Here is a 14,992-nt window from a genome sequence, read left to right as displayed (position 1 = left end):
AGTCAGTGGTAAAGTTGTAGAAGAGATCAAATTTTATAAATCCTCAGGACAGAGCAGTTTAAACTTTGTAGAACTCTTGGTAGAAAGACAAGCTGGGGCGTTTTTTTTTGTCTCTGTTTGAAGCTGCTTTAAATACGTGAGAATGTGTTTTTTGGAGAGTTCACAACATTAGATGTAACCATAAACAATACGATGTCAAATTGCGTTGGTGTAAGAGGATTAAAGCACTCAGGGATGTGCCGTTATAGGAATGTTAATCCAGGTGGAGGATCCAGGTGATAAGGAGGCTGAGATGCTGAAGATACACTGCAGCGCACTGTTTTGTCAGTGGAGTTTAATAGAGCTCGAAGGCCTCTTTGCTCTTGTGCACATTTCTCTTTTATGGAGGGGAAAAGACTCCAGCAGTGACTCTCGGCCTCACAGTGGGAATCTGACCACACACACACACACACACACACACACACACACACACACACACACACACACACACACACACACACACACACACAGTAGAATGGAACTGAGGAAACTATGACTGCAGCGATGAGAGAAATAGAGTAAATCAGATCAGTAATGAAGCAAAGAGATTTTATTTGTACATCTGTGACCACAAATAAAATCCCAGTGTCGTTTCTCAGTCAAGTCTTGTGTAGACCAACAGTGTTTTACTACCAGTTATCTTTATTTGCTATGTTTTCAAAAATGTGTTTTTATGATTTAAATCCATACCGTTTAATGAATTTGCATGCAACTGCATTATCGGATCAACAAATCGGAGATTATGTCTGAGTTTGTTATCAGTAGGTGGTAAGTAGCATTTCCTATCTTTTTCAAGGTTTACTGTTTTATTGTTTGTTTGTTTATTCTATCATGTATGCCGTCATTCATTCATTCATGAAGGGATCAGTGGGTGGTAATTGGATCATTGTTTTTATATCATCTCAAATCAGTCTTGCATTTTGTCATTTTCTTCTTCCTTTAAAAATCTGAACAAAATTAAACACCTCTAAAAAAGTGTACTTATTTTTTAAATAGGAAAAAAGTAGTGCATGTTGCCCTCTTGTGGCTTAGAGTGAGATGTGCAGTTTACAAATGTACCATACATACACTCATCGAGCACTGGGAAAACTACACATACTGGGTAGGACTTCTAAACTGGTTACTAATTTGCTTCTATACTTCATGGCATGGATTTCTCAAAATATTAACGAAATTATTTTGTGATTTTGGTCCTTGTTGCAATTATTACATCACGTGATTCCTTCATATTTTAGGTGCACTTTCATCCCGTCAATCTCAGGTTCAACCCTGTTCCAATTATGTTCCACTGGATTCAGAGCCACTGACTGGGAAACCCACTAAAGAGTCTTTTTTAAGATACAAAAAAAAAAGTTTGATAACGTTTGCTTTGTGACAGGGTGCATGATTTTGCTGCAAGTAGTTATTAGAGGTTGAGTACAATATGATTATAAAAAAAAAGAAAAAGACTTTGTCAGAGGAACACGACGTACAAAAATATCGAAACACTTGATTTTTTTAGCCATATGACAAAGTTTTAGGCACATAATAGTATTGAATATCTTTAAATGTAGCATAAAATTTTCCTTTCACTTGAACTAGAAGACCTGAACCAGTTCCAGCATGACGATGCCCTTGTGCACAAAACCAGATCCATAAAGATATGGCTTACATAGGATGAAGTAGAAGATCTTGAACGAATCTAGTGCTCTGGCCTAAACCCTACTGAACAACTTTGTGATAAACTGCAATTTTTACTCCACCCCTGATATCCTCACCCTACATCAGTATCTGACTTCTAAAACTATTATGTCTAAATAAGCACAAATCTCCCAAAGCACACTCCAAGGTCTAGTTGTACATCTTCCCAATAGAGTGGTTGTTATTATAACAGCAAATGGAGACAAAATGTTGAATGGGACGTTTGGAAAGCAAGTACGAGCCAGGTGTCCACAAACCTTTGTCTATATAGTGTACATTTAAGCACGGTGATATTCTTTCTTCGCATATCCAAGCTTGTTAGGAAGCTACAGTCAGAGCACAGGGTCAACCATAATACAGCACCCCTTGAGCAGAGACAGTAAAGATCCTTGCTCAAGAGCCCAACAAAGGCAGCTTAATGGTGCTGGGACTCGAACCCCAACCATGAAAAGATAAACATGATCAGCAGGTTTAATACTATACTGGATCATATTTTCTTCTGTTACTGTACTTTGAAGTACATATACTTACTTAATATGTACTTGGAATATTTTTATTTTTGGTTAACAGGCCCAATGTGTGGCAAGAAACACACCATTTCAACACCTCCACCAGTCTGGAATCCTGGATACGAGGCAAACACAGTGCAGGTTAGATCACTGGATTCATGCTATTGGTGCCATGTTCTGACCCTGCCATAAAGGATGTTTTATAAGAAATCAGGCTTCATTTTTTTCCTGTCTCCAGCTGATGGTGAGTGTGTGCCAATACAGCCTCAGCTTTCTGTTCATTGCTGACAGAAGTGGAATCCGAGATGCTTTCTGCTCATAACAATGGTGCTGTTTTCATGTTGTATTGACCTCTCAGGCACTCTGGGATTCTGGGACCATGAGGATGTGTTTATAAAGACTTGCAAGCACTTTTGGCTCACTTATAGTATCTCACTTAAGCCTGAGTAAAATTGTGTAGGCAAAAATGCTAACTTATTTTAAAAACACAAGATATTTAGGAAGCCAAAACTGGTTATTTATTCAAAAATTATAAAGTGGCTTTAACAATTGGAACGAAACATTTTGACTAGCTAATTAGCCAATGCACTTCAGTAAGAATGAATATTTCCTAAATAGTATTTAAATACAGCAATTAAAGACAACTGGAAGTATTTTCAACCTCTTATTTCATTATTGAAACAGAAGCAGAACTTTGTCTTAGTATTCCATTTTTCCAGCATATGAATTCAACTCATTAAAGTTATTCACACAATATTTCACCAACACACAGCACAATATAGGGTGGTGTATGTATTAACAGCCTCTGCAGTAGGATTGACAGACTGGTTCAAGGTGGAGGTTGGACTGCATCAAGGATTGGCTTTGACAGGTTGATGGACGAGGTCAGAGTGGTGCCTATCTTTGTGGTGCAGTGGAGTGGTGCAGTTGCAGGGAGAAGAGGTGGAGATGGTGGAGGAGTTCAGGTAGCTGGGATTAACCGTGCAAAGTAATGGAGAGTGTGTTAGAAAATTGAAGAAAAGAGTGCAGGCAGGGTGGAGTGGGTGGAGAAGAGTGAAAGCAGGAGTGATTTATGATAGAAGAGTATCTGCAAGACTGAAAGGGAAAGTTTATAGGACTGTGGTGAGACCTGCGATGTTGTATGGTTTAGAGACAGTGGCATTGAGTTAAAGACAGGAGGTGGAGCAGGAGGTAGCAGAGCTGAAGATATTAAGGTTTTCATTGGGAGTGATGAGGATGGACATGATTATAAACGAGTTTAGAGGTACCGCGCATGTAGAACGTTTTGGAGACAAGGTGAAGGAGGCCTGATTGAGATGGTTTGGAAATGTGCAGAGGAGGAACATGGGGTATATCAGTAGGAGAATGCTGAGGATTAGACCACCAGTAAGGAGGAACAGAGAAAGACTAAGGAGGAGGTTTATGGATGTGGTTAAAGAAGATGTGCAGGTAGTTGTGTTGAAAGAAGCAGATGTAGAGGACTGGGGATATGGAGATCGATGATCCGCTGTGGGGACCTCTAATGTGAGAAGCCGAAACAAGAAGTATGTTTTAACAGCCTCACATGATAGACAGCGGCACCTCTTCTCCCGATAAGAAGATTTTCTTTTGCCCCAGATCATGTTGCAGTGTGGGGAAAAAAAACAATAGTCTGTTAGTGATTGTACAAAGAATTTACGCATTGAGGGTAAGTGAATGAAAGAACAGATTAATTCAAACACTGCTAGAAAAATAGCCAACACCCAATAAAGTGCACTATACAGGAGATAGGGTGTGGTTTCAGACGCAGCAAGTGACTCGCCTTTCAAACGTTAAACATGTCATTAAAAATTGAATATAAACGGTTGGATGCATCAATTACACAAAGGAGAGATTTTTGATTGGACCAAAAGTCGCGCCTTTAGAGTCACATGACCAATTTAGACGCGTTATTGGCTAGAACACGTCCTATGAATGACATTTCTCAATTAAAAGAAAAGCAATAGATTAGGTTGAATAGACAAGTTTGATTAATAGGGTCCCTGGTGGTCTACAAACAGCTTTATAATAAATAATGTAATCTGTGTAGTTCTGAAAGCTGGAAGAGTATACATTTGGGATAGAGTAAATCTGTAGTGGATTGTGCTGAAAATGACGTAATTGTTTATATCACAGATGAGGTAACATCTCTGTGTAATCTTATTAATGTGTAATGTATTTAACCTACATAATTCTAATATATTTTGTAATGTACTACATTTTCAGCTTTGCTCATCCTTTACTTTAATACTATAGGACCAAAAGTATGTGGACATCACCCTGGAAACTACTGCACTTAATGATCAATAGGCGGAGAACAAACGAGCTAAACTCAAGGAAAAGAATGATGGGGACAGACTCCAGTGATGCAGACCCAGCAGCGGAAAGAGAAAGCGTCTAGCTTTAATAAAACAAACCCCTGACCATATTTAAACGACCATTTTGACTTCAAATGCTAGAAAGGCCACAGCTTTGGCATGCAGTATAAACTGTTTGCCCAAGGCGACTGAACTGGCAGCTTATAAAACCACATCAAACCTGTGCAGGCATGTTGAGCTAAGTGAATACTATTTATATCTTTAGTTTAAATAATTGTTGTACTGTTGCGTAGCATCATTGTGACATTTCTAATGTTGGTTAGCACCAGTGTTGGACTCTATTATTGTGTCATATGAAAAAGATGTTATCTTAGAGTAGATCTGCAGATGCTACATTAGATTTGAGCATCAGCATCAGTAGTATAACCACTGTATTACCAGTAGTGGACAGCAACGTAACGTATTTTTAATTCATTATTGTACTTTTTCCTGTATCTATACTTAACTGAAGTATTTTATTCTATTAACAGGTTGGTGAGCTACATCTTTTCATATAAGCTGATTTGAAACAGAGTCTGTGACAGTCATACTACTACTACGGATACTTAAGTACTTTTACAGGTATTTTTTTTTCTATTACTGAAGTCCTACTGTATCTACTTTTACTCTACATGTGTACTCCCACCACTGCCAATTACACTAGTTTGTGAAAGAAAAGTGTCCAATCAAAATAGTTTTGAATAGTCACTGCGTTGTTCACATTCTGAATCTGCTGTTGTAATTTCTCTCAATCATAAATAACTTTTTTCCTTGTAAAGGCGCTACTTCAATTAAAACACCCGAATTCTCCACCCACGCTGTTAAATAGTAACCGTGTACTTTTTAAACGCGATTTTCAATTCACCTTTAGATTTTTAGGCCTTTACTTATACAGAACACACTTCATTGATGTAACAGTACTTTTATTTGAGTCGCATTTTAATTCCCTTCAAACCAACTCGTTAAACACAATTACAATGTATATGTTTATAATTAACTGCACTTAATTGCCCACACAGGCACTCACTTCATAAATTAACAAAAACTGGACGCGCAAATTTTACAAATCATTTAGTTTATTTAAAATTTTCAACAAGTAAAAAATTTGTTGAAGTAGTTAGATATCCACACACTGATCTACACACCATCGAGGCATTTCTGATCAAAGCAACTACACACACGCACACAGACTTAAGACAGTACACAAGTTAACTAGATTTCAAAAAGCCCAACCACATTTTGGGCATGTTTAATCGTTCCTCTTTTATAATATGCTTTGTACAGTTTATGGTAAAACACGCACCTAAAGCAAACTTAAAAAAAAAAAAAAAGAAAAAAAGGGAGGGGCAAAAAAATAAGGTTATTTAACAAAACCAGTAAAAATGGAAAAACAACAAATTAGAAAAAGAACATTCACATTCAACTTTTCTCCCACAAAACTGGGGAAAACATGAAGATGCGTGCAGATGAACATTTGAGAATGCAAGAAGTGGCAGATGGACAGACACTGGAATGTCCAAAAGACCATTCAAGCAGAAATACAGTCCATTTATTTGGAAATATTAAAAAAAAAAAAAAAAAAAGAATTTTTTAATCGTCAAATTTTATCTTCTTTCCTTGAGGTTTTGCTCCGCCTCCACCACCACCACCTCGGCCACCTGAAAATTATATCATTACATTAGAGACAGTCATAAATATACTGAAATATTTGTCATATTTTACTGCCACATTGCCATTGAAAATACTTCATTGAAAATACTTTCTAGGCCCTTGCTGAAGTTTCAAGAAGTTAGCGTGATCCGTCATGAGATACTTTAACTACAAAGCTAAACATGGACAAAACATGAGGAAATAGTTAAGTATTCATAATGTAGTGTGTAAACATTTACCTCTGAAGCCTCCTCTTCCTCCACCACGGTGTCCTCCACCACCTCTTCCACCTCTAAATCCACCCCCCCTTCCTCCTCCTCCTCTACCGCCAAATCCTCCACGTCCTCCCCTGCCACCGCCGAATCCTCCTCCGAATCCTCCTCCAAAACCGCCACCAAAACCTCCTCGTCCACCACCTCGTCCTCCTTCTCCTTTGGGCTTGGCATAGTCCAGAGTCACTCTGTTTCCATCGATCTCTGCATCGTCCATTGCTTCCTTTGCAGCTTTGCAATCTTCCTCGCTGTCGAAGTCAACAAAACCATACCTGCAAAAAAAAAAAAAATCCTTGGTTACATCTCAGTATGTTGACAGCAGCTGCAATGTGCTGCTACCATCCCAAAGCTGATTCTTCTAATTATTTAAAATATGTCAAGAGTCCCCTAATACTCATCTTACACTGCCCCTTTATGGTTACATTCATGGTTGTGGAACGTCTTTAAATCAAGACCGCCATTGTTATTTTAGTTTATTGTATCTATAAACAGTCGATCTCCTTGGCATATATTTGTCTTTTGTAGTCAATAAGTAGGATGTTTAAAATTATCTTTCTTGATAACATACCAGGGTATGTTTTTTTTTTGTTAATATGTTCACTGTGCAAGACCTTGTAAATTTGCCACTTCTACAAAAAAATTGCATTTACTATAAACCAGGGAGTTGCAAGTCTGATTTAGTGTGAAATAAATTCAACAACATGGTTCAGCTGCATTGTAACATGCACAGGTTATGAACAGTAAAAATGTGTTACGGTCAGTTGTCTCACATCAGACATAAGCAACTCCCAGCATAGAGGAGAGACTCGTAGTAATGTGAATGTGAATCTACTTCTCGTGCGAATCCATACTCAGCCACCATCAGACAGAGAGGAGCTCATGAGAAGATAATGGCAATTTAACACTAACACTCAGGGAACTAAATTATCATGCACAGGTACAATAAAACCACAAAGAGAAGTTCATTTCTGCTACCTTTTTTTAAATATTTTTTTTGAAGGGGGGTCTGCAGGTCTATAAAGAACACAAAGTGCAACTACAATAATAAATGAGACTTCTTACCCTTTACTGGATCCTGTATCTTTATCTGTGGCGATTCTGGCAGCGACAGCACCCTCAAATGCATCCCTCAGAGTGTGGTCCGTTGTGTCATCTGACAGGCCTTTGACAAACAGAGTTTTTGTGGGTCCTGTAGAAAGAAAGAAAAACATGTTTTTATTCATCTAATGCCATCAGCTTATATCACAGCTAAAAAATAAACCAATGTGCATTTAAAAAAATCCTACTTTTTAAACAATAAAAATAAATCAGCATGGCTTATTGCTGTAATACAGATTTATTGCTTTATTTAAAAAAAAAAAAAAAAAAAACTTCTTAATCAAAAAATCTATTTCCTTAAGAGAACAGGTGTTGGTCACACTAACCTGATCCTCCTCGTCCACCTCCTTCTCCTCTACTCTGGCTGAACTCCAGTCTGATGCTCCTGCCATCAATATCTGTGTTGTTGCATGAATCCATCGCCTCCTTGGCATCATCTGTGTTTTCGAACTCGACAAAGGCATACCTGAAAATGCACACGCATTATGATCTGTTCATTAGGAGACTATGACCGAACTGCAGATCATTTACAGTGTAATGATCGTATAATGCCACATCAGTACTTGACTATCGTAAAAAGCAACATGGGAATTCAGATAGACAAAATGTTCATCATATGTGGCATTACTGTTCAATTACCTGTTGTGTGACGGCAAATTGTAAAGATTTTTTTTTATTATTTAATCAAATTGAGTTAAAAAATTTAGATTCTGAAGGCACTTACCCCTTCGGCCGGCCATTATTCTGTGGTATTCTGATAGAGACTGCTTTCTCAAACACACTCTGCAGAGAATCCTCTGTAGCACTGAATGCCAGATTATTTACAACCAGAACCTTGTTTGCAGGAGCTGAAGCTGAAGGGAGAAAATTAGAACAATTATTGATGCAATTCATGTCCAAAAACGATGTTCTGCCCCTTGTTCCACTGAGAACGCAGTCGTATTTAGAGCTAACTGCATACAGCCACATCAGGACTTGACTATCTTAAAGAGCCACATAGGGAATCACACAAAGTGTTCATCCTGCGGTACATTAACAGTTGGTTGGCAACTGAACAGTTAGCCAGTGATTCCAATCTTAAAATTTCAAAGTCTACATTAGAATACTAAAGTAGGAGCATGATATTCAATTACCTTCATGGTTAGTAAAAAAATGTTTCAGAATAGCTGTTTATACAGGGTACTATAATAGGTGTCATGCTCTTTAGCCTAAATTGCTTTGCATTCAGATAGCTTTTTAACCCATTTACACACAAAAGATAAGTAAAAAAACTGCTCAGGCTGCATAATTCCATCCTACTGTTTCACAATTGTTTGAGTACAAGTGACTACCTGCATGTGTAGATAAATAACCCATATATATGAAGAAAATCAAGAATAATGTGCACATGTTTGGAAGCCAAACCCACCTGGTCCTTTGCCACTCTGTCGGCTTTTGGCACCTGTGAAGTCCACCATGATGGATCGGCCCTGAACATCTGAACCCTGTGTCTCCTCCAGCATTTTCTCAGCGATTGCTTCGGTCTTGAATTCAATATATGCGATTCTGCCCAAGACAATAAACAGTCAATTATTTGTGCATTCAAAGTAAACCAGGTGCAGTATTTTGGATTGTTGTTTTAACACTAGAGCTTTCTAGATTAATTGTGCGTTACCCTCTGCTAGTGCCAGTGTGGCCGACAGGTATCCTGATATCCAGAGCTTGATCAAAAATCTCCTTCAGCTCATCCGAGGTGATAGAATATGGCAGATTTTTCACAAACAGCGTTCGGGCATCTCTCTCTGCACACATTAAAATAAAAATCAGCCAAGTGCTGTTTACAGCCAATCAGATTAAGCCACTGTGAAACCAGATCAGTACTTGACTATCTTTAAACCCTACAGACACACAAAGTGCTTTCAGGAAACAAAAAAAAGCTTCATCATATCTGGTTTCTTTACTGAATAGAAGCACGCTGACAAAACCAATATTTTTCATCACTTTGTACACACCAGATGACAATTTTTCCAGCATGTCTAATGTTACTATAAATAGAAGATTTACCCTTTTTGCTTTCCTGAGAGTCCTCTTTACTTCTTGCTCTGTCCAGTTTGATCGGCAGACCCATACACTTTTTCCCATTAAGACCGATGGCTTGCTGAAACTCCTCTTCTGTGGCAAAGTCAACATAACCAAACTTCCTGCAAGAGGGTTTTAGAATTAGCAATAGAAAATCCAGAAAAGGGAAAGAAATCCGTTTCTTGCTTAAAAAAAAAATAAAATCATTGCAATGTCTATGCTCAGATCACATTACAATACAAATTGCTGTAAATGTCAAAATAATTTGGTTAATTTCACAACAGTGTACAAAAAAATTTATTGGAAATGTTTAGTCTTACAATTCTAACAAAATATACAATTATAAAAACTAAATCCCTATTATCGCTCCACTTTTAAGGAAAATTAAGAGCTAAAAAAAAATCTAATTTAAGACAGTCATATCAACTCATCCAGTAAAGTTGCTTTAATTGTATACACGTTTTAGCTGGACCTACTGTCACTACATGCAAGAGCAGCAGCGAAAATAAGGCAAATACTTCTACTCAACTATATGGCAACTACTTACCATACTTCATTTGTGCCAATGTGAGAACATTATAAAATAAAAATAAAAAAAAATTCCCTTGATAATCAAAAATTTACTTACTTGGAACCTCCAACACGGACATCCTGAATCACAAGACCCTCCTTTTTAAAGAATTTTCCGATGCCTTCTTTAATTTCTTCAAAACTCTTATCAGCATTCAGGTTACCAATAAACAAACTGAAAGCTGAAAAATAAAATAAATAAAAAAAAAGTTCAACTAATCAATAAATTCTCTTTACTAAACCATGATTAATTTAAACACTCCAAAAGATTCTTACATTCTCCATCGGATTTGGCTTTTTTAGAGGGTGGTGTTCCTTTATCCTTCTTGTCTTCTGCCTTCCTCTTTCCTGGTGTTACCGGAGAAGCTGCAGTAAAAATAAATAAATAGATACATAAATGCAAAAATAAGAGAAAACCATGTACTTGCAAAAAAATTTCACGTACTAAGCACATCAGATTTTTTAAAAATCATCAAGTGTCAGAATTAAGTCCCTTGAGTCTCATCATCTGTGCATCAGCAAAAATTAATAACTAGGAGGAAAACTAAACTACAGAAAAGCACCAAAAAAGGGCACTTTTTTTTTACCTTCGTCATCTTCATCATCCTCTTCATCATCGTCCTCCTCCTCCTCGTCATCGTCTTCATCTTCCTCCTCAGATTCTTCCTTGGAATTTTTCACTGCTGCTTTTTTAGCTGGTGCAGGTGTTGTGTCCATTTCCTCCTCCTCTTCTGAATCTGTATTCAAAACAGCAAATGTTAACAAATGCACAGATTTAACACAAACAGGAGGTGAAACAGGACGAAACGCACATCAGAGCAAACACCACATCACATATAGTCAGTATTAAGTCCCTAAATACTCATCATCTGTGCACTGGTGTAGAGGTTTTTTTTTTTTTTTTTTACCAAATATTTAGCAACTGCAAGAAATACACACTTTTCTCTTGTGATGTATAAAATGATTTAAAATCCACATACCATCCTCCTCCTCCTCCTCAGACTCCTCTTTAGCTGGAGCTGCTTTAGCGGCGAGTTTAGCAGGGGTAGCTTTAGCTGCAGGTTTTGCAGGGGTTGCTTTAGCTGCAGGTTTAGCAGGGGTTGCTTTTTTAGGGGGTGGTGCTTCCTCCTCTTCTGATTCATCATCTGTCAACCAAATTAAATATTTCAAATTAAACAGGGTCAATCCACTAAAATAAACACTTATTTACATAGAATAATTATTTCTATATCAATTATCCATGTACAGTACCATCATCATCGTCATCATCTTCCTCAGACTCCTCTTTCTTTGCAGGAGCTGCCTTGGCCTTCACAGGTGTTGCCTTAGCTGATTTAGCAGGGGTAGCCTTTTTGGGTGGCTCCTCATCTGAAGAGATTCAATAAAAATAGACATTAGCTATACAAGTGCAACTTGTATTTTGTAGATGGAACATATCAGACTAGAACCAATAAGTTCTAAAATAGAGTAAACTATTTTTAAATGTTAGGACACAAACCAGATTCTTCATCATCGTCCTCATCGTCCGACTCCTCAGCTGCTGCTGCTTTCTTGGCAGTGGCTGCTTTTGCAGCTGGAGCCTTTGCCACTTTAGCTGGAGGAGCTTCTTCCTCTATTAAAATGAAAGAGGGAAAATTCAAAATGCTCAATGGATAATTCATGCTGGAATATAACAATTAGAATGAAAATGAAAGCACATATGATTTAAAATTAAATACAACAGAAAAAAGTGTGTGGGGAACAGAACAAAACAACTCCAACCATAGAATATACTTACTGCCATGTCAATAATGTAGCAAATAATCTTCCCAGACATTTAATTATCCTGAACCATTTCTATTTTATTGAATAAAATCCCACAACCAACCTGATTCCTCTTCATCATCATCTTCACTTTCTTGCTTGGCCGGAGCTTTTCCATTCTTCACTGCCTTGACTGGAGCTGCATTCTTCTTGGCTGCAGCTTTAGTTGGAGGAACCACCTTTATTATTATTTTTAAAAAAAGAAAAATTAATTATTAACTACTTTGATCATAATTCCCAACAGTAAACTGAGTAACAACGTAACAAACCAATCAATATGCACAACATTGATTATTTCAAACTCACTGCTACTTCTTCATCACTGTCCTCCTCACTGGATTCTTCAACCTCCTTGGGTGGTGGAGGAGCCTTTTTCTTTGGCTGCGCTTGTTTTTTCGCGGCCTGCAAAAACAAAACAGAAAAAAAGGATCATTTTTAGCAACATACCCATGAACCTAAAAAAAAAAAAATATATATATATATATATATATATATATATATATATATATATATATATTTTTGCCTATGCCGGTCTCTATCTATCTATCTATCTATCAACATATGCATGTATGTACGTTATAGAAACATTACCATCATAGTAAAAAAAAAGATTTTTTTTAAATTGTTGACATGCACAATTCATGAAATGATGTTAAGACGATGTGCCTTATAATCTACACGTTTATGATCTTGAGTTCTACAATTCGAGTCAAACACGACCGCGCACAAAGGCCACGTGTGATCACGGCCAAACCCACGTGGGCACACGACACGCATGGCGTAGCATCGCATGCTAAGCTAAAGCCGCACACTAGTGCAAAAACAATATACAGTGTTAATGTCGGTTATTAATACGCACTGAAATATATTGATAATATTTAAATATAATTTTCCACATCGAAAGACCTCCAAAACTGTGCACCGTATTCACGAGTGCGCGCGCCGGTGAAAGCGCACGAGGCCATATTTTTACGTCATCGCGGCTCTCCTTAAACGAAGCAAAATTTCACAAAAAATTTGATTATTCTTAGAAATATATTATTTAATTGTAAACGTCGTGTGAAGTTAATAATATGGCCGTACGGAGGTTGTTCCTCGACTAGCATTAGCTGCGACCCAGAGACCAGTTACTGAACGTGACATTTTACAACTCGTTTATCGTGTCGTACAGTCATAAACCCCTAAAATCAATACAATTCATTTTAATCACATTATTCTCGAATAAATTCTAAAGTTTTACTTAACCTAAATCTGCATATAAAAAGCACCGAGGCCCAGTATCGGCCATTTTAAGTTCAGAACGTTCAGATTTGGGTCGAGTCTCAAATGGCGGCTCAGTCCCTACTCACGTACCCTATAGCATGCACGAGCTACCAATTTATACAAACTACGTAGGGGCCCTAACTATCCAACGGGCCGCCATTTACTACTCAGCCCTCGCTTGTTACCAACATGACCAAGAGCGCTTACATCTGAATCCACCATTTTTCTTTTTGCAGTGCAATATGGTGGCGTATTGAGGTTTTTAGTAGCCATTTTATATTAAATGGACTCAATAGACGGAAAAAAATATTTTGTTGTAATAAAGCACACGTGTATGTAGAAGTTGTCGGTAGCTGATAAATGGAGAGGAGTTGAAACTCCGACGTGAAGCAGACGCACATGCGAAGACTTAATTTTGAATTTTAATCACAATATCAATTAAAATAAATAAACAATTAAAAAAATGCTTACCTTCGCGAGTTTCACCATGGCTGCGATGTGTTTCGCTGAAACACGATGATAATTAGTTGAACCTGATTTTTCCCCGTAGCTCAGTCACACGTGTGGTTCACTCTAGCAGCCTTGGTGTGCACTCGGATAGGAAGAGAGCCGCTGCAGCAGCACGGTGAAGCGCCTCAAAACGGCTCCTCCCACTTACCGTTAGCTCTTTGACAAACTAGCCCGATTGGACATTATGGGAAATGTAGTTCTTTACTATGACATTCCACTAATCAGCAAGTAGAATTACAATGATGAAAAATATTGAACAGATAAAAAGGTAAGTATTTATTTGCACACATTACATGCTCTAATATTTTTACCTGCAGTCTAAATGACTTGTTTGAAAATAAAAAAATAAATTCCAGTGAACTACATTTCCCGACAAAAAACTGAGGAGTTGTGTAGACCAATTAAATACCGTCTTCGAATCCGGGTCCTCATCCATTAAAATTGCGAGGCTTGTGGCTACTCGATTCGTACCGGAAACACGCTTTGTACTGAGCATGTGCGCGAATTCATGTACTTCACCAAAGATGTGTATTTATATCAAGAGAATCACTAGTGAAAATTATTTTCAGTACATCGGGTAGTGTAAATTAGTACAGTATTATTAATATTGCATTAAATTGTTTCGACATACTTCAGACAGGAAGTAGATACATTTGTCCATATGCGCAGTACAAATTGTGTTTCCTGTACGGATCAATTAGCCAAAAGCGATCCTATAAAAAAATACAAATAAATAAATACGGTAATTCGGAGTGACGTCATTGTGGGGACCTATTCGCCTTTCACACCACAAGTTAATGCTTATAAACTTACCCATTTCATTTCTTATTGTTAATAATAACATTTTAGAATCTCTGTCTTTTGGAAACAGCGACATTATTAGTGCATCACAAACAGGACCCCACAGCAGTACATTCATCTACTATTAGATTTAACCAGAGGTGGGCCGTCAGGGTGAGCAAGGCCTTCTCTGCTTCCCTTAACACTTTCAGAATCAAAGACAGAATCAAGGTTTTTCCCCATGAATATCTATTAAATTATTCCCAGTAGTCAATTCTCCTCATATCTTAGATTTACTCTCTGTTGTGCTGCTTTCAGTAGTGTATGATTTTATGTTAGTTTCTATCTGATCATATTTCATCGATAACATAAAAGGTCTAAAGGT

The 14,992-nt window shown here is 37.5% G+C and overlaps 1 protein-coding gene across 1 annotated transcript; it reads right to left on the bottom strand.

The window, feature by feature from the left end:
* Window positions 1-5,661: 5,661 nt before the first annotated feature.
* Window positions 5,662-13,974, bottom strand: ncl (nucleolin). Its single transcript, XM_083559170.1, has 17 exons — window positions 13,789-13,974; window positions 12,361-12,456; window positions 12,119-12,233; window positions 11,750-11,863; window positions 11,503-11,619; window positions 11,232-11,396; window positions 10,839-10,982; window positions 10,528-10,617; window positions 10,310-10,433; window positions 9,667-9,803; window positions 9,278-9,404; window positions 9,032-9,168; window positions 8,348-8,477; window positions 7,950-8,089; window positions 7,588-7,714; window positions 6,493-6,797; window positions 5,662-6,261 (listed from the first exon to the last, which is right to left on the bottom strand). Exons 1-17 carry the CDS (start codon window positions 13,804-13,806, stop codon window positions 6,194-6,196), a joined length of 2,154 nt encoding a protein of 717 aa, XP_083415296.1. The 5' UTR covers window positions 13,807-13,974; the 3' UTR covers window positions 5,662-6,193.
* Between the last annotated feature and the right edge of the window lie 1,018 nt (window positions 13,975-14,992).

The sequence above is a fragment of the Silurus aristotelis genome (assembly GCF_946808225.1).
Source record: "Silurus aristotelis genome assembly, chromosome: 13".
Taxonomy (NCBI): domain Eukaryota; kingdom Metazoa; phylum Chordata; class Actinopteri; order Siluriformes; family Siluridae; genus Silurus; species Silurus aristotelis.
This window is presented reverse-complemented; position numbering and strand designations above follow the sequence as displayed.

Coding starts and splice junctions, on each gene's coding strand:
- ncl (XM_083559170.1), bottom strand. Junction 9,169..9,277: donor CACACTGGCACTAGCAGAGG/GTAACGCACAAT, acceptor TGTCTTGGGCAG/AATCGCATATATTGAATTCA. Junction 7,715..7,949: donor AGGTGGACGAGGAGGATCAG/GTTAGTGTGACC, acceptor TTCTTTCTACAG/GACCCACAAAAACTCTGTTT.